Source organism: Hippichthys cyanospilos, chromosome 10 (genome assembly GCF_059441005.1).
Source record: "Hippichthys cyanospilos isolate Australia breed blue-spotted pipefish chromosome 10, RoL_Hcya_1.0, whole genome shotgun sequence".
Taxonomy (NCBI): Eukaryota; Metazoa; Chordata; class Actinopteri; order Syngnathiformes; family Syngnathidae; genus Hippichthys; species Hippichthys cyanospilos.
Genome location: NC_142378.1, coordinates 849231 through 873407, shown reverse-complemented (window position 1 = coordinate 873407; position 24177 = coordinate 849231). Strand labels below are relative to the sequence as shown.

Genomic DNA, 24177 nt, shown 5'->3' with positions numbered 1-24177 from the left:
TTTTTGATAACAGATCTGTTCTATGATCCAAAAGACGACACTTTGTGTTGATTTTTTTTTTTTTTTGTGGACCTATTCAAATGAAGTTTGAAAGATTCTAAAGATGAATAAATCAGACAATAATTGCATATTTGAAGTCTTTTTATTTTTAATTCAGAAATGCTTTTCACCGATTAAGGGGTACATCACTGAAAACAGGTTGAGAAGCAGTGCTCTATAGTGGACACAAATGAATTCGTAACAATATGTAATCCATATTACAAATCCAAACTATTTGTTCACAAATTAAATGAATAAATGTGGCGAGCGAACTTTTCACAGTCGACGAAGCACTTTACAAGGTCTGTTACGCAAAAGAAAAAAAATTCCCGCGTTCACTGAAATAGCACGCATTAAATCGGGGAATGAAAAAAGGATAAATTGGAAGTAAAAGCTTTAGATGTTTTATTTGGACAATAACAACATACTGTAAAAAAAAAAAAATCTTCCACACTGCGTCACATTTTCACTTCTCCCCAATAACAACCGTATTGTACTTTTTTTCTTTTTTTTTTTTACACAGAGGCGCTCTTTGCGAGGTCACGCACTTGGAAATTACATGATTGCTTTAAAACAAAACGGCACGCACGGTCAAACCCCTAACAAGCCAAGAGCGTAATAGGCTCTCTCATGCGAGGACCCGGGTACGCGCGCTCCTTTGCCGTGCAATTTAGACAGCGGCGGGCGAAGCGGAGGCCTCGCCTCGCCTCGCCGTGAGGTCACCGAAGGAGAGCGTTCGCTCACGCTGCTACTGGAGTAGGAAGCAGTTGAGGGTCCTGACAGTCGCCCGCTCCAAAAATGCTGGATTCATTTCCTAAAATGAATAATTGTGGATTTTCAATAGATTATATAATAATAAGCCTGATAACTGCATGTTTTTCATATACAATTCGATGCCTTTAAAAACAGATTTGTTCACTTGCTGTCAACTGAAAATGATAATGTATGCGCAGCCAATCACGGCTCACTTTGCCAAGGTCGAATGGGGGGCCGCGAAAAGTTTTCTCTTTCCAAGGGGGGGGGGGCTTAGCAAAATATAATTGAGAAGCACTGGTTTAAGGTGATCCGGTTTCCAAATAGGGAGCCCTCCAATCCTAATGACTCATTCAGCACATGCAAATGTATTTACGTGCCATATCCATGTGACTAATAGTGCAATCCGCCGGCCCCTAAAAGGGCTGCGCCAAATGCCACCCAGATAGAAACTCCAAGCCGGACTCGATAAGAAAAGCTATCTGCCGCTCATCGGCGGCGTGAATGTCAAATGTCGGCGGCGGCGGAGGCAGAGGAGCCCCTTTGTTTCGCCCCGGGTGCTCGTCGGGGGCCTCCCGGCCTCAGGCCCGTTCGGAGAAGAACTCTCACGTGGAGCGCGGCTCGCTTCGACCGACGCTCCATCTCGACGAGCTTCCGCAATCATACCAATTTGGAAAGTCGTTGTGTTTTGCGCTCACGTCAGCGCTGGCCTTCTGACATTGAGCAAATGAAAGTGGACATCAGGGAAGATGAATCATGACTGTGTGAAAACTGGTGAATGCGCAAAGCGCCGAGCCAAATTATTTTACTGTCATGTTGACCCGACTATATTCATACAATTTACGTTGGTGTTTTTTTTTTATTTTCCTAAAAGTTGCCGCAATGAACAAATTTATATACAGTACTGTACAAAATATCACGGTTCAGTACAATCGGTTCACTTTAGGTTCCGTAGGAAAAAGAAAACTTCGCGCCCCCCCCTCGACGCGCTGACTTCAAAGAAGATTATTATCTATAAAAACTGTGTAAGTGTACCTAAACCTCTATCCTTTTTAACATTAACGAAAGAAAAAAAGCAACATAATGTAAATCAACTTTCAACAACTGTTATTTTTGACAGCGTTTATATGGGTTACAGCTTAATCTAAAACAGAAAAAATAACCAAGTGCATCAAAAAGTTCCTGGAACTAAAAAAAAAAAAAAAAAAAAGATGAAAATTCTTATTTTACATTCCATTACACTTCACTTGACAAAAACAAAGCTGTTCCCCTGGGTCAAAACAAGCAACGGAGCGGTTTTTGTTTTGTTTTTTCAAAGTATTGTGATACTATCTTCTTCTTAAACTGAAAATGATCTCAAACGTGATATCCCTTGTCAACCTATTTTAAAGTCGACTTACCCGACTTGGTCGACATTTTCCGTCAGCCCTACATCAGAGCTCCCGAGGGCACAGGTAACGACCAGTCACGACTCAGATTTTCAACCTCTCGTGACCAAATTCAGAAAACAAATACCTTCCCTACTTAATACTGTATTGAAGCTACTTTTCTTTGTTTTCTGTGTCACGAGTATGACTGCCGGAGTTTTTATGTGTCCAATGCGCTCACGGACACTTTGTCAACAATATTGAACTAATATGTCAGGATTGATGTCCCTGGATATGCCTGTGCAAACTAGTGAGTGGATTTTATCTCAAAATGTCATCTTATCATAGAAAACGCCACCCAGGAGTACACGTATGGTGACAAAGCCGTGAGGGCGTGCAGGTTATATTCACCGCGTGGGAATGCGGTGCCTTCTCCCCATAATAACAGCAAGGAGGAAAATGGTACCACAAGGCATTCTATGCAGATCACTCAAATATCCTTCAGTCATGTCTGACTCACTTTGTTGGGTTGGATGACATTCTGTGTCAATCTCCTCTGTGCACAATGGAGCTTAGAACGACTATTTTTACCCTCTCGTTTACGCAGCACGTTTGTGCTAAAATAATGTTTGATATAAATATATGCTATTTACATACAACGCATATAATGTATATTTGTACATTTCCCACAATGACTGGCAATTACGGTGGCAATTAAAGTCAGGAAAATGTGCTTCAACGGCATCAGTCGCCTGAATGCATTCATAAATAAATTATATTTTAAAATAATGGATGAATTGTGCATCAAAACAGGTTCTGGTTCTAATCTTGATCTTCTCATTTTACTATAACGTAAACAATCCGTATTTAGAAATCAGATAAATGCATTACTCACAGCAAACTATTAAAAAAAAAACGTTCTATTGTATTTGTATTTCTATTAAAATACCACATTTGATGAACAGCAAAGCAAACCTTTCATCAGCGCTTGTGCAGACGCTGACGGTGGTAATCACGTGACGTTGTTCTACAACCCGGAAGTGACGGGGCGGGGCTTTGTGCGGATGTCGGTGGTGGACTCTATCCCAACAAGGTAATGACTTTCCTCTATATCTCACATTTACCCCAAATCGCATTTAAACTTCCATTTCTATACCTTGGAACTTGTTGTTTTACTATCGTTGTCTTTATTTTTGGTGTCAATTTTAAGCGTAATGGCGGATTTCGTTAACGCGTTCCAGCTAGCATTATCTGCTGGAACGAGTGAGGATGTTGTTGACATGAGTAGCATCGTCCTCGTCACTGTCAAGCACTAAATAGCTTTTTATTTCATTTTCCTGACTTAAACTTTTGTTCGTGACAAAATAAAATCATCCTTGCTTGTGCAATTCTCCGGAGACGTCTGCGTAAACACAAGTTCTGTCAAGTACGCCGCCCTAAATTGTATCGCATTGCCTTGACTTACGAGTCAGATCTGACGTTTGCGACAACTATTTTGCGAGGAAATCACAGAATTTTAGTTGCTTTTTTCTGCACTTCACTCGTTATCTGTTTAGAGGAGCAATTTTTAGTATTTCAGTTATAAGAATCTCGTTGCAAAAGAACCTTGACATACATTATTTTATCAAAATTTTAATCCTATTTTTTTGTTCTAATCTGTGTTTATCCGTGACTAATGTATTTTGCAGCCTCCACCATGACGGCCATCAAGCATGCCCTCCAGAGAGACATTTTCACACCAAACGACGAGCGTCTGCTGGGCATCGTCAACGTCTGCAAAGCGGGGAAGAAGAAGAAGAATTGCTTTTTGTGTGCCACGGGTACATGGCTCGAGACAAAAACTTTTGAAGGTAAATGGCTAAATAGGTGGGCCATCCTTTCACTGGAATTTGTTTTTATTTGTTCTAGTCACCACAGAGCGGCCCGTGCAGGTCAAAGTGGTCAAGGTCAAGAAATCCGACAAAGGAGACTTTTATAAGCGACAGCTGACGTGGGAACTTCGCGATCTGACCGAAGTGGACGCCAAAGATGCGAGCAAGGTCGGAGAAGGAAATTATTGTGACGTTTTCAACATTTGAATATGCGGCAAATTAGCATTTTTTTTTTGTTTACATTAAACGAAGCATACTTGCAAATTTACCATCTTTCATTTTTTTTTCTTCAGGAAAACCCAGAGTTTGACCTTCACTTTGAGAAGGTCTACCGCTGGGTGGCCAGCAGCACGGCCGAGAAGAACTCCTTCATCTCATGCATTTGGAAGCTGAACCAGCGCTACCTGAGGAAGAAGGTGGAGTTTGTCAATGTCAGTTCTCAGCTGCTGGAAGGTGCGCTAACTTGATGTTACCTTTGTGTCTCTGTGTGTTTTTTTAAAGCATGCTCCTAGAGTGACTATTCAAACTTTCTTTGCTGTTTTTTCGATATTCTGTGTGAATTTTCTTCTTTCTCTCTTAAACTTCTCTGGCCAGAACTTCCTAGAGCGGAAGGTTGGTAGGACTTAACTCCGCCCCCCTCCCACCATCTTTCTTTCTCTCTCCTTCCTCTTAATCCCTCTCCATTGTTCTTCACAACATCACCAGCTGCGTCATTATTAAAAGGCACTCATTCCAACAAATGTGACCCCCAAATTAGGATGTTTATGCATTACCTCATCACACCTGTCCAGGCCACTTTTTTTTTTTTTTAATATATTTGTCAGTATGCGTTTGTGATTTCTCTTCTAAACTAATTGAATCAAAGCTCCCATGTCTATTTTGTTTATTTGAATTGTATTGAGTTTTGCAAACCTTTAAAAAGTTTAGCTCATAGGTACTATCAAATGTTGGGAGATCCCATTGAAGAAGGAATTTACACAACTAAATTGCTTAATGCCGAGATGAAAATGAATCATTCTCATACTCATTCAATCCCCACAACACGTTTTTCTTTTTTTTTTTTAATATATGTGTTTTCTATATATTAAATCCCAAATAATGATTGATGAAAAAAATTGTTCAGGTGATTTGCTAGGGGATTGTTTCAAAATGTTTCTCATATTAAATGAACTAGGTGGTGTGAATTAGTCAATTGCTTTAGATAATTAAGTACTAAAGTAGTCCATTGCTTTATACATTAATCAATTAATTTACGTACTTTAATGCCGACTCACTTTCTTACCTAAATTTATAAATTTGTTTTTTCCTAATTACATAATATAAAGTATTACTTTAGTACTTGATTTCCAGACGTAATTGATCACTTTTATACATAATTACCAAAAATAATTGATAATGGTTTTATGAAAATGTCCACTCCCTCACTGAATGTCTTCACCTGTCAGTAAAATTTTCCACCTCAATGTGTTTGGCCCAGACCCCAATATTTGCAAATGTGTTTCTTACTCATGTCTTTTTTAATTTTTGTATTGCCTATAGAGTCAGTGCCCAGCGGCGAGAGCCAAAGTGCGGCCGGTGGCGACGAGGACGCTCTGGATGACTACCAGGAGCTGAGCGCCCGCGAGGAGCAGGACATCGAGGGCATGATGGAGGTGTGCGAGTACGCCATCTCCAACGCCGAGGCCTTTGCCGAGCAGCTCTCAAGGGAGCTGCAGGTGCTCGACGGGGTGAGTGCGGCAGGAAATAAAAGCTAAACCTTAATTTGAGGACGTATACAGGCAACACCAAATTCAAACTGTCTGAAAAAAAAAATATATATATATATATATGTATATGAGGTTGTTCCACATTATTTTAATTAAAAGAAGCAAGCAGACCAAACCAAGGTCTGAATCCATCCATGTTCACAAACAGGGATATTAAGATGAGATTTATTCAGTGTTAAGAATTCGTCGAGCGCTCCAGTTTGTATTGTTTACATACCCGTGTTAACTTATTTTAAAAATTGCTTTTAATCTGTAAGGTCGCGCTGTATTTCCTGTTTATGTTCACTTTTTGTCATTTAGCTTTTGGCGGTGTTTGCGAGCGTTTTTTTTGTTTGTTTTATTTTCCCAAACTATGGAGAGTCGCGACATAAAGATGAAAGAGCCGCATATGGCTCCGGGGCCGCGGGTTTCTGACCTCTGTTCTTGCCTAAATAAAAGCAAATATTAGTAAATATTTTGATTTAACAGTGATAATCATTCAGGTGTTATAAAGGTGAAAAAAAAGAAATAAAATGAAAATCCAAATTGTAAGGATTTGAATCATTTTAAGTCTCTAAATGAATAATTGCCTATTGAAACAATTAATAGATTAATTTGATCATTAATTAATTGTCCATTAATCATCGCACCTCTTTTAAATGTTGTGTAATACTGACTAAAGGCTTGATATTATCTTAAAGCTCTAATCTAAGATTTTGTCATCCTCTCCATCCTCCCACCCCGCGACCTTGAAGGCCAACATCCAGTCCATCATGGCGTCAGAGAAGCAGGTCAACATCCTGATGCAGCTGCTGGACGAGGCGCTGGGCGAGGTGGACACCATCGAGGGCAAGCTGAGCAGCTACGAGGAGATGCTACGGAGCGTTAAGGACCAGATGGACCAGATCTCTCAGAGCAACCGTCTCATCCAAATCAGCAACGCCAACAACGGCAAGCTTCTGGATGAGATCCAGTTCCTCGTGGTGAGGGACGCCGAGGGGCTTGACGCTGGCGATAAACGATCGCGGCTTCTTAGACCGCGGATCCTCCTCGCGGGATTGCTGATGATTTCAGCAACCTGTTGCCTAGTAACCATGTCATTTTCCCCCACCCAGCACAACATGGATCTGTCCAAAGGCCACATCAGAGCCCTGCAAGACGGAGACCTGACCTCTCCAAAAGGCATCGAGGCTTGCATTAATGCCACCGAGGCCCTTTTGCAGTGCATGAACGTGGCCCTCCTGCCAGGTATTTTTCATCCGCCGTAAATCATAAACGCTTGTTCCGCATGTTGGGTAAAATCCATCTTTTCTCCACGCAGGCCACGACAAGCTGATGGCTGTCAAGCAGCAGCAGCACCTGTTTGCCGACCTAAGGGATACGTTCGCTCGCCGCCTCACCAATCATCTCAACAATGTGTTTGTGCACCAGGTAATGCCATTTCGCAGCCGCCTCGAAGTGAATAACAACAGTTGCGGTCGTTTTCTTAAACTCGTTCAAACCCCAAACACATTTGTATTTTGTTTTGCTAAAAGAGGGTCTAAAAATGGCCGGTAGTAAGTAATCCATTACTCTGTGTATTGAATTACTAAGGTACTCAACCGCTTCAAGCATTTAGTTCCTATAGTAACTGTTATTTTAGGTACTAAAGTACTGAAGCAATCAATTACTTGTCAGTCCTGTAGCCAAACACTAAATAATGATATAAGGGATTAAATAAGTTATTAAGGGGAAATCAAATAAAAACCAAAAAAACCTCAATCTTCACTTGCTTTCTGACTGGCTCCGCCCACAGAGGAATCGCCGTTTTGCTCTTCCGACTGCTACTTCCTGGACTTCCCCCTTTCCTCCCTCCACGCGCCACTTCCTTTTTCCTTCTGCTCATATGAATCATCCCACTGTGCTGTTTCTCTCTCTGTCAGTTCAACCACTTCAGTCACTTCCAAATGACCATCCCTCACTTCTATAGGTCTTCCTGTTTGTCACTTCCAGTGAGTAGCCTCACTTCAGCGCTCCAACAAGGAGCTGTGCATGGATTTTGTCTCTAACCACCTAACAGCCCCTTGACTAAAAAGTCAAAAGACCCTCTTGGAGTGTCTTGGTCCTAATGGAGTGTTATTTTTGTCACTGAAGGACTTACATACTTAACAAGCGTGTATGTGTTGCCGTAGGATCAACAAGTGTAACGCCAGAGAAGTGCAAATGACAAGAGTGGCGGTTTGTAATGGAAAAGACGCATGAGTGGTATGACAGTGTAAGAAGAGGCATAGGCGTGTATTAGATTGTGACCTCATAATAACTGATCAAAAATCATTTTCTTGAAAGTAGCCACTCATTGACTCCACTCTGCAAGCAGCCAGTCATATAGTGCCCTATTTAGAAATATTAAAAAATCAAAAGAGCTCAATACCAGTGAAAGATAGTATTGGTGGTTATTGCAACATTGAATTTTTAAAACAATGTTTTATATAGTAACTCCAGAAGTTAGAAAAAAAACTCACGGCAGTACACATAAGTATAAAATTGAACAAATCAAAGGAAAAGACATTTTGCACAGGACTCAATAAGTTACTTCATGTTCCAATTCATTTGCTCTTAATTTGCATTGTAAAATGTACTGCTGATGTCACAGTACTCAAAAAGCAGCACATGAGATTTGCTGATACCCGCGGAAAACCTGTTAAAATCACACGTAACCCCTGAAAAGTTTTCATGTGCCCCCATTCGAGAACTGATGACTCACCAGGCGAATAAATGCGGAGTTTATGTTGCTAATGTTCCTTTTTGTCCGATTTAGGGCCACGACCAGAGTTCCACCCTGTCCCAGCACACCGTGGAGCTAACCCTGCCCAAGCATAGCCCCCTCCACCGAGATCTGCTGCGTTACGCCAAGCTCATGGAATGGCTGAAGATCACCCATCGGGAAAAATATGAAGGCCTGTCGAGGGTGAGCGCTCTAACATGACAGCTCACCTCGCATTATTCCAAGAACTCCTCTTGAGCTTGTTGAATGACTTGGTAATCACAGACCGGGAACAGCCATTACACTTGGACTGTTTGTTTTCAGTGGCGTAATTGCAGTCATTTTCCAAACAGGAGATAGCATACTTACTTTTCTTCCCTTCAGACGTACGTGGACTACATGAGCCGACTGTATGAGCGAGAAATCAAAGACTTCTTTGAGATTGCCAAGATCAAGATGGCGGGAACGAGCAAGGAGGCCAAGGCCAAGTTTGGTAAGGTTTACAGCCTCGCGAGTCAGTCTGTAACATAACCCGAGCCCATTTTAACTTTAGTTGCGCGATGGAATTGTGATAGTGTGGGTCCCGATCCACTACAGTACATTTGCGATTCAGTACAATGAAGAAGTAAAAAGAACAGGACATTAAAAAACGTGGGGAAAAAAACGCTTCTCATCAGCTCCGCCGATATTTCCGCCTCACTACTTTCACCGTTTTCATATCTCAATGGCAGGACCTGCTTACTGCATTTTGTGTTAACTTATCTGTTGAAAGCTGCTCAGGGATTTGTTGTCCACCGCAGTGCGCCTCAGCTTACACCGAGTGGCTTGTCTTAACCCTCGCGCTGCATGAACTAAGCCTAACCTCTTGTGTCGTGTCTTTGATGCCCACCCTTTCTAACTGGTTGCAGCCACGCTTCCGCGGAAAGAGAGCGCTCTCAAACAGGAGACGGAAAGTAAGTGAGACACGGAGAGAGAAGCCTCCTCATCCTGCTTTCTGACCATGCTTTCCACTTAGTGACTGCACTTAAAACAAGATGTCTGCCCGATTCGTTTTAACTCGGCACGGGCCGATAATAAGTTTGACGGTTTACTGTGTTGGGGTCAAAACATAAAATCTCTTTTTATTTTCCCCGGTCGTTCTGGATGATTACACTTTTAATCCCCAGGGGAAATTTTGACCCAACTTGGGCTTTTTGATGTTTTTGATATGTGATATCAAAGCAATAGCATATTAAAAAAAAAAACACTAGGAGGCTAAAATTTTCCTTTTCCTTGTATTTATCATACTGTCAAGAATGTAATATCGGCCCATGCCTAGTTATAACAACGTGTCATGTTTGTGCGTTTCCTTTTGCGACTCCATGCATTTGTCCAATTTGAATTGAACGCTTGTTGGATTCAGGCCTTCACGGCAGCTCCGGAAAGCTGACAGGCTCCACGTCCAGCCTGAACAAATTAAGCGTCCAGGGCTCCAACAGCCGGCGCTCGCAGTCGTCCTCACTCCTGGACATGGGCAACATGTCGGCCTCCGACCTGGACGTGGCCGACCGCACCAAGTTTGACAAGGTAACGCCAACAAAGGAAGATGGGACGAGGCGGATGGAAATGAGGTTAGTGAACTGGAGGGCCTGTTTGCAGATATTCGAGCAGGTCCTCAGTGAGCTGGAGCCTCTGTGCCTCGCCGAACAAGACTTCATCAGCAAGTTCTTCAAACTGCAGCAGCACCCGACGGTCTTCCCTCCGCTGGCTCAGGTGATTTTTTTTGCTGTCTCCTTTAATTAGTATTCGGCACAGACATTCAATCGTAATGGCTTGAAAAGAGGATCGCTCCGTTGGAGCAGTTTTACCAACTAGGAACGACACTTAAGAATAATGAGAAATTACCATCGAGTTCATTAAATGTTAAGAAAATTGGAATACATTAATATTTCTTTTCGTGGTTTAAATTTATTGGCAAAAGTGCTAGTGGTATTGACATTCGGTAATTGTAGACTCTTACCGGTATCGTTCCTGAAAATAGTGGGATCTGTGGAGGTCCGGGCATGGTGAGTGAAGGCGTGGAGCATAGATGTCGGACTCCGGTCCTCGAGGGCCGGTATCCTGAATGCTTTCCAGATTTCTCTCCCCAAAACACTTGATTCTAATGATTGGGTCGTTGACAAGCTCTGCAGGATCTTGAAAATAGTGATAATCTGAATGGGGTACGTTTGAATGAAACAAAACGGGAAAATAGAACAAGAACCCAAAACAGAAATGAACAGAAACCCCATTGCTAACACATCACCACAAAACACCGACAGAACATGACGCTATCAAACATCCCGAGCTTAAACACTACTCGACCAAGTTAAGTGATGGACTTCAAAATAAAACTGACACCAATAGATTCCATTTTACTGAAAATAAACGAGAATTGCTAATACCTGCAGAAACCCTGTTAAAACCCTACCTCGCCCCCGAAGTGGCTACACGTACCCCCGATTGAGAACCTCCGCACTAACTTCCCTGTTCGGAACAGCATACATACTCAAATCGCGTATTTCATATTTTTATGTAACGTTGAAAACATATCACATATCTCATGAAAACGTTTGTTGTTTTCCACACATTAAAACAATAATGTAGTCCTTTTATCAACCGGGTTCCCATTTTCAAAAGGCAACATGCCGTTTGGTTATACAAAAAACATGAACTCGCAAAACAATAACAGCCACCGGCACGCTTTCATTACTCATAAGCGCTCTTAAATGTCTGGCAAGAGTTGCGATGTTTTATTTCCGCTGTTTTGTCAGCCCGAGGCGGAAGATTCGGATGGCGGCGTGCCCTCAAGAATGCCTCCCCAGGCGGAACACAGACACTCCTTGTCATCGGAGTGAGTACTCGCTCCGACTTCAGTTGCGTCAACCGTCTTCACGCGTTCCCTAACGTGCCCCTCCCCCCACACACACACCCACCCCATCCCAAGCAAGGACATGGTGCGCCTGATGATGAACAAAGTCTTCCAGAGCATCGAAACGGAGCTCAACAGCCTCATCGCTCTGGGGGACAAAATGGACAGCTTTCACTCCCTGTACATGCTGGTGAAGATGAGCCACCACGTGTGGACGGCGGAAAACGTGGACCCGGCGTCCTTCCTCAGCACCACCCTGGGAAACGTGCTGGTCACCGTCAAGAGGAACTTTGACAAATGCATTGTGAGTGGGGTGTTCAATTTTATAGTTTTGACGTTGACTTCTGTTTCAAAATGACAGAGTTGAAGTCCTACTGCACACTCATTTTCTTGAAATTTAACTTGTAATTAGATGCCACAAGATGGCGACAACACTTTTTTTTTAAGAAACTGCGTAAGATTGGGCAGGTTCTCATTACAAACAGCAGGAGGTGCTGCATTTACCATTGTCCGTTGCTGTTACAAACATGGCAGCCTCCGGGGGAGTGCCACCCCCTCCATGACATATAAATGAATGAAAACTAGACCTATGATTATATTTAAAATATACTGTTGGTAAGGACGCATTTATTTGCAAGTTTTTGAAATTTGTAATCATTGAATTTATTCCATTTTAATGAAACACAGTCTAAATCTTACACAGGGTCCCGTTCAGGCTACAGCATGAATGAATGAAATTCCTCCCCTAAGTTCAACATAGTTGCTTGGCACCCAGATGGCTTAATATTATATTACATGAAATCATCCATCCATTCATTTTCTCAACCGCTGGTCCTCACAAAAGATAAAGAATTACCGGCAATTCTGCAGATGGTACTTGGGCCTTGCTCCACTTATTGTCAATTGAGCCAAATACCAGTCAAAACTTTCAGCGTAATGAACAAAGTCCCCATATCTAATTGTCAGAGGGTGTGCACACTTTTGCAACTACACTGTTTCTTTCCTTTAAAAAAAAAAAAAGGATTGTCGTTCAATTGCACAAGTTATCCAGTAAATTAAATCCATTTTTGGAAAAATAAAAAAAGACATTTTTTTTTTCTTTTATCAAAAAAAACTAGTATTTGAACAGGGGTGTTTAGACTTTTTTTTATCTATTGCATTCAGTTTATCTAATTATTATCTGCGCCTTTCCTCCTCACAGTCAGTCCAGATCCGACAAATGGAGGAAGTGAAAATTTCCAAAAAGAGCAAAGTGGGCATCCTGCCTTTCGTGACCGGCTTCGAAGAGTTCGCGGAGTTGGCCGAGACCATCTTCCGAAACGCCGAACGTCGCGGGGACCTCGACAAAGCTTACGTCAAGCTCATCAGGGCCGTCTTTACGAACGGTAGGAACGCCGGCCCGTCCGTTTCGACATGGCGGCGAAGATCTGACGAGCGCCTCGTCGTCCTCAGTGGAGAAAGTGGCCGGCGAGAGCCAGAAGACGCCACGGGACGTGGTGATGATGGAGAACTTCCACCACATCTTCTCCACGCTTTCTCGGCTGAAGATCTCCTGCCTGGATGCGGAGAGGCGCGAGGCCAAGCACAAATACACGGACCACCTGCAGTCCTACGTCATCAACTCCCTGGGGCAGCCTCTGGAGAAGCTCAACGTAAGACCAAAAAAAAGAAAGAAAGAAAAAAAACCTATTGACCTGCGATGTCATCGTCATCTCTCGGTTGCAGCATTTCTTCGAGGGCGTGGAAGCCCGCGTGGCCCAGGGGATCCGTGAGGAAGAGGTCAGCTATCAGCTGGCCTTCAACAAGCAGGAGCTCCGCAAGGTCATCAAAGAGTACCCTGGAAAGGAGGTCAAGAAGGGACTGGACAATCTCTACAAGAAGGTGGACAAACACTTGTGTGAGGAGGAAAGCCTGCTCCAGGTCAGACACGATCGCTGCCGCGCAGTTATTAATCGCGATATGCTATTGGCCGCGACGATTAATTAAGCTGATCCTCTGCGATATTTACATCTAAAAAGCCGGCTACGGCACATGTGAAATCGAGCGCTTTGTCATCCTACCACCAGGGGGCATTGTTTCGCACATGTTTGCATGACAAAAGCCTCTGCTTTTCTCCTGTTGAGTTTCTCGCCTGGTTTATTCAATTAGCTGGATGAAATTATTATTTATGAATTATTAACTATTCTCTTGTTCAATTTCTATCTGCCGAATATCAAAATCAGTATCAGCTCAAAAATATCCTCATTTGTTAGGTTCTACTAGTACTATTTTGAGCCCAGAATAAATGAATGTTTATGTATATGGCTTTCTTAAAATGTTCGCATTGTGCGCCTCCTGTAGGTGGTGTGGCACTCCATGCAAGACGAGTTCATCCGGCAGTACAAGCACTTTGAAGACTTGATCGGCAGATGTTACCCGGGCTCCGGAATCACCATGGAGTTCACCATTCAGGACATGCTGGAATATTTCTCCAGCATCGCTCAGTCCCATTAGCCCTGCTGATAATGGCTCACTACTGACACCCTCTGGATAAACACGAAAAAAAAAACATGTTTATTCTTCCGTCCATCCATTTTTAACCCATGCAAAACTCACCCAAACGATGGAAGAACATAAAAACTCCTCACAGCGGCTGAGATTCTTCCAACGCTTAACTTACTGCACTCCCCACGTGTACAGTATCATCATTCTTTATTTTCGTGCTCCATCTTCATAATAAAATTGCGTCTACCAAATATGTTTTTTTAATTTGTGAATCCTACTTCTACTTAAATTTGAGCTGGAACTAATACTTATTTTAAGAATTGATCTTTTTAATCAATGAACGAATCTAAATTTAAAAATATATTTCCATTGCTATTCAAAAACAGGACATTAATTCAAATTGACGGTGCAAGAACATAGGTAAACTAAGATATTTATTGGTTTAGTCCTAACGTCACAAAAAGAGCAAAAATGCTCAACATTTTTCCCCAAGTAAAAGCAATCATTTTACTTTCATTCTACACTAAGAACATGTCTACTTATATGGAGGACCACAGAAATACGATAGTATAAATGGAGTAAAACTCTAAAGAAACGGATAATTTGTCGATCACGTTATATTTGCGTATAACGTAGTATTTTTATAAAAGTGCTTTTTGAAAAAGATAACCTAAATTTTGTTATATACTATACTATATGGTGGTCTTTATTTTTGCTTTTAATTTTATTTTCTAGTTATTATTTTTATTTTTATTGTTCTACACCGCCCTTCCCGAGTTCGTGAAGACGGGCGATGCTGGTGAATTTTACGAGCGCCCCTTCTTTGTTTTCCTCCTTCCATGGTGACGAATGCAAACCTCATGTCATCGGCGCTCTTTTCAAACTTTTGCAGCGGCTTGAAAAACTCTTCCTTAAAGTGCGTGCTGCTGAATATTATTCATTAATAAAATATTTGCTACTTTAATGGTTTAATTGTTACGAAAGCGTTCGTTTCTGGGACGCAAAATGCCGTAGCTGTCAAACAAAAGTGCTTCCTTCCGCCCAAGGAGGTAGGTTGACTAAACCACATTTTAAAATAAAAAAATAAGTAAATAAAATCATCACCTTGCGCTGTTTTGGTGAATGTGCAGGCTGCAAAGAACGAAAATGTGTCGCTAACTTTTCGCTAATGTTAGCTAGCTAGCTAGCTAAGTAGTTTCCAAACAGACTCCATTGATTTCTGTTTTTGAATGATAGTCGTGGTCATTTTGCTAAGAACTATTCGTTTTATGTCATTTTGACCCGTAACTGTTTATTAAAAAGTCATGGAAAGCAAAAGCAGCGCAGAGAGGAAATACAACAACTTGAGGAGGCGTCTGGACCAGCTGGGCTACAGACATCCTTTGGGGATTGAAAACCTGCCCCTCGTCGAGAAGCTTTTCAGGTACAAAAAAAAAATCTTGCATTTGCCGTGCAAAATTGGGCAGTTCCAAAAACTTGGAATCAACAGTTATATTCAAGCATAAAATTTGTCATGAGTAGGAACCTGCCTTGGTTTTCCCTGTAAATTTTACACCTAAAATCCACTATAACTCGAAAACGATCCCTGCTATTTGTTTCAGCGATCTGGTCCACACCACCGAAAGTCTACGCAATGCAAAACTCTCAGCAAAATCCCAAAAAGAAGACCAAAACTGTGATGCCCTCCTGGAGCCCTACAGAGCTGATAACGCAAGGCTGGTCAGGGAGAACAACGATCTTCACATTGAGCTCCTCAAGACCAAGGAGGAATTGGAACACATAACCACAGGTAAGATGTGATAACACTAGAGATGTGTCGGTGAAGCCGTGCGAAGCGTTTGAGGTCTTTGCCATCTTGATTTAGAAAAAGTCAATGCTTCGAAGCGTTATGAAATAGCCACTCTAGTGGCATCTACTGGTCGGATTGAGTCATAACAACTACACAAACTCATCATTTCTCAGATCTTGTCATATGTGAAAAATGAAGGTTAACGATGCCACATGATAACACCATATTTTCATTTCAGAGCTGAAAGGCCACATCCGAAAACTGGAGCAGGACACGTGCGACATAAAGTTCTTGAACAACCAGTACGCGCACAAGATCCGCTGCCTGGAGAAGGACAGCAAAGCCAAAGCCGAGCGCATCGTGCAGCTGCAGGAGAAGAACCTGCAAGCGGTGGTGCAGACGCCAGGTCATGTCCAAACTCAGATTTTTTTTTTGCTTCTATATGGCAAATTTAAGGTCTATTCACGTGTCGCTTCAAAAGGTGGGAAAAAGCGCAGCATCGCTTTCCGTCGTCAGAGGATGCAGACGGACGAGCTCATCCCTCCGCCCTTGACATCCGGGTATCCCGTTGCCCAACCCCATGATCCATATATAGCAGATCTCCTACAACTGGCCGATAACAGGTCGCCGTTTCATTTTTAATTACTTGTATGCAAAGAGAAGGACTATTTGAAGTTGCGATCAAAAATCTTTAGAGTCCTCCTTTAATTGTTTTGTCATCCATTTTGGTTTGTAGGATTGCAGAGCTGCAGGATGAAATCACAAAAGTCAAATCAGAGCTAGACAAGTCCCATGAATGTATACAACTGTTAAATGCCCGAGTAAGTAACCCGCATATCGTCGGATAACCTTCATTTACATTTTAAAGTGGACGGGACGTTTCCTAGGTGGGCGAGAGGGACCGAGAGATCGAGCGTCTGAACCGCGCGCTCCGCGGAGGCCGACCTCGCGATGTCATCTCTTTGGAGGCTCAGAACGTCAGCGACGAGAAACTGATCGCCCACCTTAACCTTCAGGTCCGTCCAGAATGATCAGCCGCCATTTGGGGCTGCTAAAAAGCGGCCCTCTGTCGAGCAGATCGAGTTCCTGCAAGAGAGCAACGAGACGCTGGAGCAGAAGGTGGAGGGACTGCGGCGCAGGTCCTCCAGCAAAATGGCCGACCTCTCCTTGAAGAACTTCGAACTGTGTCGGGAGCTGACACACATTGACGACCTGGCCAAGCAGATGGAGACGGATAAGGAGCGAGCCCTGGAAATGGCCGACGTGGAGTTGCAGGATAATAAAGTCAGTAGGGCGCGATTGATTTGATTTTTCAATGCTGGAAAAAAAATATTTGATTTCTTTTTTTATTGAACAAACTGTGACTTTAGGTTGCGTGTAAAGTAGTGACATCATGGTCAATTCATCACCTAACCATTGCCAGTAAAAATTTGCTTCCTTTTGAATGACAAGCCCGCGGAATCAGCTTCATCATCAGCGCATTTCATGATAGAAGGATGCAACGTTATGGAATTGATTTATGTGTCATAAACAATGACAGCCATGTTAATTGTGTACAACTGCTGTAAACGGTTAAGCTACGTAAAGATAACAAGTTGAGATCATCGGCAAATATCGGCCATTCGACCCATTGTGTTTGGCTATATCTGAAGAGCCATAAAGAACCGTTCGGGCCCAAAAAGTGAATATATCTCGTTCGAAGTTACAAGTTTGAAAATGGGAGACATAGTGGAAAAAGGGGGAGATAGATGGACTATTTTAGTTTGCATCAAACAGGTTTTTGGCTTGGTTTTTTTTGGACCCAAAATTTGTGTCGTTTACGTCTTTGGGTCGTAACCGAAGAAAGTTTCCCTCCGCGATCGAAGATGTTTTTGCCCCAATGCAGGAAGTCATTCAACGTCAACGGGAAGTCATTGACGACATTGAGGAGAAGCTTAAGAAAATAAGAGCGGTATGTATTACAAAATGCATACTGTGAACCTTTTGATTATTTTGAACAATGTAATTACACCAAAGCAACATTTCAGAATTGCAACTGTCCTCAATGGTTTGTATGCCAGGAGCTTTCTGAGCGGGACTTTGAAAAAGGGTCACTTGAAGAGCAGCTGCTGGAGCTTCGAAGCCAGAACGAGAGACTGGAGGGAACGCTGGACTTCCTGGAGGCGGAGAAAATCAGGCTACGCGACAAAGTGGAGAAGATGATGTCCGCCGGTAAGTTTCCGAGGGAATTCTCCACTTTTACCATTTAAAACGTTTGATCGTTGAAGTTTTTTTCCAATTTGGGTTCCTTCTTAACCACTGTGCATTATTTTGACCATTTTGGGTCCTTTTCTTCCACGCCATTCTTGCAGTATTTTAGCAGTGCGATAACTAGTGCTTGCGCCACGTTGAACTTTGACATGTCGTCACCATCCGGGTGAAATTTCAGCACCCTACTGTCCTCTCTCGATGCTTTCCCTTTGATTGAAAAGGTTGATGATAAGATCAAACGATCGAACAAAATAAGGTTTCACAAGAGCAGATTGTGTATCTGAAGTATTTTTTTTATCAACGTTAGGACATTTTCACTTTGCCGACCTCTAGAGAAAGACATGGTACTGGAGCTGGAGGCCCTGCGGGTCAAACACGGCGTCTGCGGAAGGGAACGCTCGCCGTCACGCCTGGACGCCTTCGTCAAGAGTTTGGAGGAAGAGCGGGACCGCTACCGCCAGGAAGCCGAACGCCGCAGACCGGCCCGGGGGGGCGGCAGTCCCCTTCGGAGTCCGCTTCGGAGCAGGAGTCCGCCGGGCAAAATCGGCAGGGTAATGAGACGCGCTTATAGCAGAAATCTGCATTTGTCACGATTTCTTTACTTTTGAATTCATTCTGTGTTTTGTCGCTTCATTTATATTCCACAAACACGATAGTAATCCCAATGCAACAGTAAGACTAGTGGGGGCATTTAAAGGCTCATCAAATCTTGATTAATCATGTCAATCATTACAATGTCAGTGGTTTGTAGCATTAAGCTAGCAGGGGCATTGAAGGCAACAGTTTGGTTGTTTTGAACACAAAATGTGTAATTCTGTTTTTTGTTTCCTTTGACTGTAAATTTTAAGTGTGGCATTAAACGGATGGAAACCCCCTTTTTTTTTTCAAGATGTTTGCTATTTACAAAAACGTCTTACGAAGTGAGTGTAACTGAATTTTCTAGAGCAAAACAAAGGAGCAAAGTCACTCATATCTTAAGGCACCGCTGTATTTTCATAATGTATTCAACATGTGTGGGAGGAGTAAAAGTTTTTTGTTTTTTTGTCTGGACACCGTTCAGGGAAATGTCGCAGAGTCAGACTTGCTCACTTTGGGGAAGGAGCGAGACAAACTGAAGGCAGCTCTTGAAGAAGTTGAGGAGCACATGGAGGACATCCAGACCAACGTGAAAGCTCTGACTGCTGAGAGAGACCACTTCAAAGTCATGTTTTACCAGGTGAAAAAGCTGCCAAGATGTTTAGATTTGAGATGGGCCCCTAAAAGCTCTTGCTCATTTAGGTACAAGAGCAGCTGCAGGACGCCCGCCAAAGTTCGAGCGCATCAGACGACGTCTTGAACCTGAGACAGGAACTCAGGCTTGCGGAAAGTAAAATTCTACAGGTTAAGGCGGAGAGAGACCTACTGATGGAGGAATTTAAGGTTGCTATGCTTCTGCAGCATTTAATCTCTAATTTGAGTATTTTCCCTCACTTGTAATTAATTGATCAGATACCTGTGAAATGAATCTTTGCACTTCATTTTGCTTCTTCTCTCTACGGTTGGCCAGACGTCTGCTCTCCCGGATGGACATGGCCAAGAAAAGCGGATTCTTGACATGCAAAACAGCATTCACAATGTGAGATCGATTATTATTACCGTGGTTCCCCAAATATCGTTTTTTTTTCTTCAAAAAAAAGGCCAAAAATATGGCTGGCTCCAATAAAAGGTAACTTAAAGATGAGATTTTTTTTCAATGACATTATTACCTTTATTTGGGGAATTACGGTCACACATGAGATGAATTCGGGCTCATTCTCGGTTTCTGTTATTTCGGTTTCGTGCATCGCGGCGTGAAGCTGGAACAGGAGAACTTGGATCTGCGTTCGCAGCTCTTTGCGCTGAAGGACTGCAAGCGGGACATGGAGCGGAAGTTTGACGTTCAGGCCAGCGCGCTGCTTCAGAGAGCAGAGGAGGTGGCGCAGGACAGGAAAAGGGCTTCTGCTTTGAGGTTTGTCTGCAAAACACACAGTAGTCACTTCATGCAAGTAACGTTTGCTCGAAAATGTCTCTTTCTTTTTTTCCGTTTCTCCTATTTTTTTAGGCTTTTCGAACACATTGTCATGAAACTCAGTTAGCTGGGCTAAAATAACCTAATTAAAAAGAAAAAGATCAACCAATACGAAATTGGCCGGACATCGTTATCATAATAGGTTGCGCGAAAAATTCTCAAGGATCAATTATTTTAGTTGTGTATTGTGGCGCAGTTTAAACTTTTCAAAACTTTTCAAAATAAAATGACAAACCATTAGAGGTATGGACAAAAAACAAATTGTCAGCCATTTTGGTTTGAGCCCTCCCTCCCTACAAAACATATATATCAGCGCATGGAAGTTTGTGAAGATCAAACTGAAGCTTTGTTTTTGGGGGGGTGGCCATGAGAATGGTGCACATCAGCCATGAAATGGTCAGTGAGACATCCCAGAAAAAAAACTTTGAAATACATTATAGTACAGTCTTTGCCGTTAAACTAAAAGTAAAAATTGCCGTTTTGATTTTATGTCAGGCTTCAGCAGGAGCAGACGCAGTTTTCGCTTTCTGAGCTCCAACAAAATCTGTCCGGGAAAACCTCCGAGCTGCACGCCGCTCGAGAACAGATTGAAATTCAGGACGAGACCATCGGTGAGGGACGTTGCCGCTGAACGCCGCTTTTTCACGATTCGTCCGTCTGAATTTTCTGCGTTTGTCCGGCAGGGTTGTTGCGTCAGCAGGTGTCCGTGCACCAGCAGGAAGTGGAACGTCTTAAGCTTTCCTTCTCCGCTTTGGATAAGGAGAAGGATGGCCTGCAAGATGAGGTGGATCAAAAAGCTGAAAAGCTGGTTCTTCTTCAGGAGGAACTTGAAAATAAGGTAGCTCTACCTAATCTCTGTCCACGAAGAAGATCAATCCTCGTGTTTGATGTTTTCTCCCCCTTACTTCTGAACCCTCCTTTCATTCGTGTCCACCACTGTGTCCGTTCTGTTTCAAAAGGCCAGGATGTTTTCAAGTCAACACACTACGAATGAGTTGTCCCGTATGTCAAATAAAAACAAATGTACGCTGTAACAAACGATTACGCTGGCAAATGAAGCAAATTGACCCAGGAATATTCTTTCCCTTGCTCTGTAATTCCGTTTTGATCCTTCAGGCAAAGACGCTTGAGGACGTGAAGCTCACGGTAACCACCATGGACAGGTCTATTGCGTGAGTAGGCTTTTTCCCTTTTATGTGTGCGTGTATTTTATCGTTTGTTCAGTACAAGCCGTTAGTCACATCGCTCTGCTGTGATTTTTTATTGTGTTTCTGGATTATGAATTAAGCAACAAAGTCCACTTGTTTTGTATCCATTTCAAAATCAAATGGCCGTTTTTCCCCTTGCCGTCGACTGGAAAAGTTCATTCACATCCTACAAAATAATCGCCATGTTCTTTTTGACTACTTGACTACATAATATGGTCCTTATTTTTTTAGGGTCAACTCCCCTTTAAACGCCTCCCATACTTAATTGTGTTTTTGTGTGGTCTCAGTCAGCTGCAGGGGGCGCTAAACAGCCGCGACCGGGAGCTCGCCGGCCTGCGCAAACAGATGGACCAAGCCCAGCTGGCGGTCGGGGGACTACAAAAAACCAAAGAAGTCACATTCAGAGAGAACAAGAGGCTTCAGGATGACCTGAGCACCATGACCAGGGAGAACCAGGTAAGAATCCCGTCCTTATGTTTACCGTCCGTCGTATTTGAAAAGCAGCCAAGGAAGGGCCCAGTTTGGCTTCCCTCGCCTCACCCAGGTCGTCCACGCGGAGATGGAAGCGGCTTTACGCGAGCGCGATGAGCTGAAAATACAACTGCACTCTTACATCTCCGCAGTGGCCAGGATTGAGAGTCTGCTGAAGTCAAAGGCAGGAGAAAATCGCTGTGCAAATCCATCATCGAAACTGGCTTGATTTTTCCAACTATACTTGAAACACTTGAAGCTGATTGCGGCGCGTTGGACCCGCAGGATCAGGAGCACCTGGACCTCCTGGAGCGCTACCGCACGGCCAACGTGAGCGCGGAGGAACGGGAGCACAGGCTGCAGCAGATCCAGGAGGTCAAGAACTCCATCCGCCTGGAGCTGCTCGCGTCGGAAACGGAACGCCGCCACCTACGCGACGCCGTCATCCATAAGGAGCGGCAGACTCAGCAGGTGAGACGCCCGCTCCGAGGCACCCCAATGAATCGTAAGAAAAAGTCGATGGTTTTGAATCACGACTTTGTTTGTGTTTCCCAGCACGAACAAGCTCTGCAGGCTTACGAAGCCAAGGTCTTGACGCTGGCCCAAACCGTGGCCCGACTGGAGGAGGAGCTGCGAAAGGCCCGGGAGGAGAAATCCTCACTCGCCTACGACCTGGCCTCCTTCAGGGATCTCGGCGTCAGGCTGGACTCCGCCAAGGAGGTGGCCGCGCGCCATCTCGCGTCCAAGGGCATGGAGCTCCAGAGGGTGAGTGAGGCTTTTGTCCGTCCGGGTGGTTTTTTGAGATATTTAGCGTACGTGTGTATACAGTCATCAATGTTGACCTGGCATGCAGGTGGAAGGAGAGCTGCAGGACGTGCGCTCGGAAGCGGAGCTGCTGAAAAAGCAGCTGGCCAGCGAGCGACTGGTGGTGCAAAATCTGGAGAAGCTCCTTTCCGCCCATCGCCACGAAGAGGTCCGGACCCAGCTGACGGCCGGCGAGAAGGAATCCGAGCTCAAGGTCCTGCGCCGAAGGCTCGCCGCGGCCGATGACAAGAAGTAAGGCCGCGCAACGGTCACGGGAGCACCTGTCCGATTTCTTCATCCGTGCGCCGGTTTCACTAATCGGCGTATACTAGTGCGTGAACTCACGGACAATTAATTACTTTTTTTTTGGTTCTTTGTTAACCATACGACAGCGCTGAGCACGCGAGGGAGGTGTCCAACCTCCGCACGAAAGTCTCCCAGCTGCAGGCAGAGATGGACACCCTCAACAAGCAGCTGACGTCAGAACGCTACGAACGGTGATTATTCATTTGATGCCAGTCACGTATGAAGGTCACTGCGTGTCATTGTTAAAACTCTTTCGGTGCCATGGACGAGAATTCTCGTATTTTAAAATAATAAAAATATCGTCAAATATGAAGGGCTGACACCCTTGACTAATGCTTATACAGTAAGCCAATTGAGCACTGTAGTGACAACTGTGACCACTGGGTGGCAGTGTTTTCACACTTACAACATACATGCTATTCAAAGTCAAGAATGGAAATCTTTCATATGATACCGCCCGTGTTTACATTGACGTAGCGCATCATTTTCTTTCGGCCTGTTGCTTTTTCCGATAACGTTTGGCACTGAAAGAGTTCATTCAAAATTACGCTACCTAACCCCTAACCCTAACCCAGATTTTTTTCCCTATTAATCAATGTATCAGATTTTTTTCTTTCCATGTTATTTTTAGATGTTACTAGACACAAAGATAATCTTGGTTGGCAATCAATTTGGCGGTTAACGGTAAATTTACGGCACTTTTAATGAATTCAAAGAATAATTCGATTATCTATCCAAATAATTACAAAATCGGATTTACCAAAAAAAAAAAAAAAAAAAAAAAACAGCGGCGTGGTGACAGTGTGGTTGTTTGTTGCGCTGCCAGCGAGAGGGTCATGCAGGAGATCCGCCGCCAAGGCGTGTCCATCTCGCCGCTGCGGAGCTCGTCGTCCCTCAACGTCTCCTCGGCTTCGCGCCGTACGTCCGTCAACGGCTCCACTGACAAGTCAGACAATTAATACTTTATTCTTTACGTTTATCCACACTTGAGACAAAATGAGAACGCTTGCAAGACAAGGTACTTAATTACATATTCACCGAGAAGCACAAAAACATCAAATGTATATACAACCTGAATATTTTGGGGGTTAATGTCCTTATAAATGAAAGGCCAACAGCATCATTTGCCAACTAATATTGATTGAGCCGTAGAATTATGTCAACTGTTTCACGCCAATGTTGGATTTTCTAGTTTTCTGTACAGTATAACGTTGTTTACCTCCATCCTTTGTACCTGTCATAAATATAGATTTCTGATTTACGTTTGTGAAATAAACATGACATTTAGTTTTTCCATACGTTATACTCTAAATGTATTTCAAATATAAAACTGCATAGTTTTGAAAGTATGAATATATATTTTATATATATAAAAATGCATTTTTTTATTTATTCATATATTTTTCAATA

The 24177-nt window shown here is 43.2% G+C and overlaps 2 protein-coding genes across 8 annotated transcripts; both read left to right on the top strand.

Moving 5' to 3' along the window:
- The first annotated feature begins 3187 nt into the window (after positions 1-3187).
- exoc1 (exocyst complex component 1) lies at positions 3188-14143 on the top strand. Of its 5 annotated transcripts, XM_088426409.1 has the most exons (21): positions 3188-3252; positions 3848-3979; positions 4068-4198; positions 4324-4483; positions 4625-4642; positions 5570-5757; positions 6531-6758; positions 6891-7023; positions 7097-7206; positions 7698-7766; positions 8573-8722; positions 8903-9011; positions 9427-9471; positions 9921-10084; positions 10157-10270; positions 11311-11390; positions 11484-11712; positions 12610-12793; positions 12861-13060; positions 13134-13328; positions 13749-14143. In XM_088426409.1, exons 2-21 carry the CDS (start codon positions 3856-3858, stop codon positions 13899-13901), a joined length of 2784 nt encoding a protein of 927 aa, XP_088282535.1. In that variant the 5' UTR covers positions 3188-3252; positions 3848-3855; the 3' UTR covers positions 13902-14143. The 5 variants fall into 5 exon arrangements, with proteins under 5 accessions (XP_088282535.1, XP_088282536.1, XP_088282538.1 ...); XM_088426410.1 differs by lacking the exon at positions 4625-4642; XM_088426412.1 differs by lacking the exon at positions 7698-7766.
- Positions 14144-14719: 576 nt separating this feature from the next.
- Positions 14720-24040, top strand: LOC148416460 (centrosomal protein of 135 kDa-like). Of its 3 annotated transcripts, none has more exons than XM_088424823.1 (25): positions 14720-14941; positions 15195-15315; positions 15494-15681; positions 15920-16087; positions 16163-16304; positions 16418-16502; positions 16569-16697; positions 16759-16965; positions 17567-17632; positions 17742-17892; positions 18265-18482; positions 18992-19147; positions 19210-19354; positions 19473-19546; positions 19767-19918; positions 20474-20589; positions 20662-20816; positions 21095-21150; positions 21474-21642; positions 21731-21841; positions 21943-22128; positions 22213-22422; positions 22511-22713; positions 22854-22958; positions 23594-24040. In XM_088424823.1, exons 2-25 carry the CDS (start codon positions 15197-15199, stop codon positions 23724-23726), a joined length of 3444 nt encoding a protein of 1147 aa, XP_088280949.1. In that variant the 5' UTR covers positions 14720-14941; positions 15195-15196; the 3' UTR covers positions 23727-24040. The 3 variants fall into 3 exon arrangements, with proteins under 3 accessions (XP_088280949.1, XP_088280948.1, XP_088280950.1); XM_088424822.1 differs by having other exon boundaries at positions 21707-21841; XM_088424824.1 differs by having other exon boundaries at positions 21707-21841; positions 22854-22992; positions 23594-23677.
- The last annotated feature ends 137 nt before the right edge of the window (positions 24041-24177 follow it).

Bases quoted from the DNA above. Each gene is read 5' to 3' on its own strand.
- exoc1 (XM_088426409.1), top strand. From the start codon at position 3,856: ATGACGGCCATCAAGCATGCCCTCCAGAGAGACATTTTCACACCAAAC. The intron at 3,980-4,067 runs GTACATGGCTCG...TATTTGTTCTAG, and splicing joins TTGCTTTTTGTGTGCCACGG to TCACCACAGAGCGGCCCGTG. The intron at 10,085-10,156 runs GTAACGCCAACA...GCCTGTTTGCAG, and splicing joins ACCGCACCAAGTTTGACAAG to ATATTCGAGCAGGTCCTCAG.
- LOC148416460 (XM_088424822.1), top strand. From the start codon at position 15,197: ATGGAAAGCAAAAGCAGCGCAGAGAGGAAATACAACAACTTGAGGAGG. The intron at 17,633-17,741 runs GTATGTATTACA...TTTGTATGCCAG, and splicing joins AGCTTAAGAAAATAAGAGCG to GAGCTTTCTGAGCGGGACTT. The intron at 20,590-20,661 runs GTGAGGGACGTT...TTTGTCCGGCAG, and splicing joins AATTCAGGACGAGACCATCG to GGTTGTTGCGTCAGCAGGTG.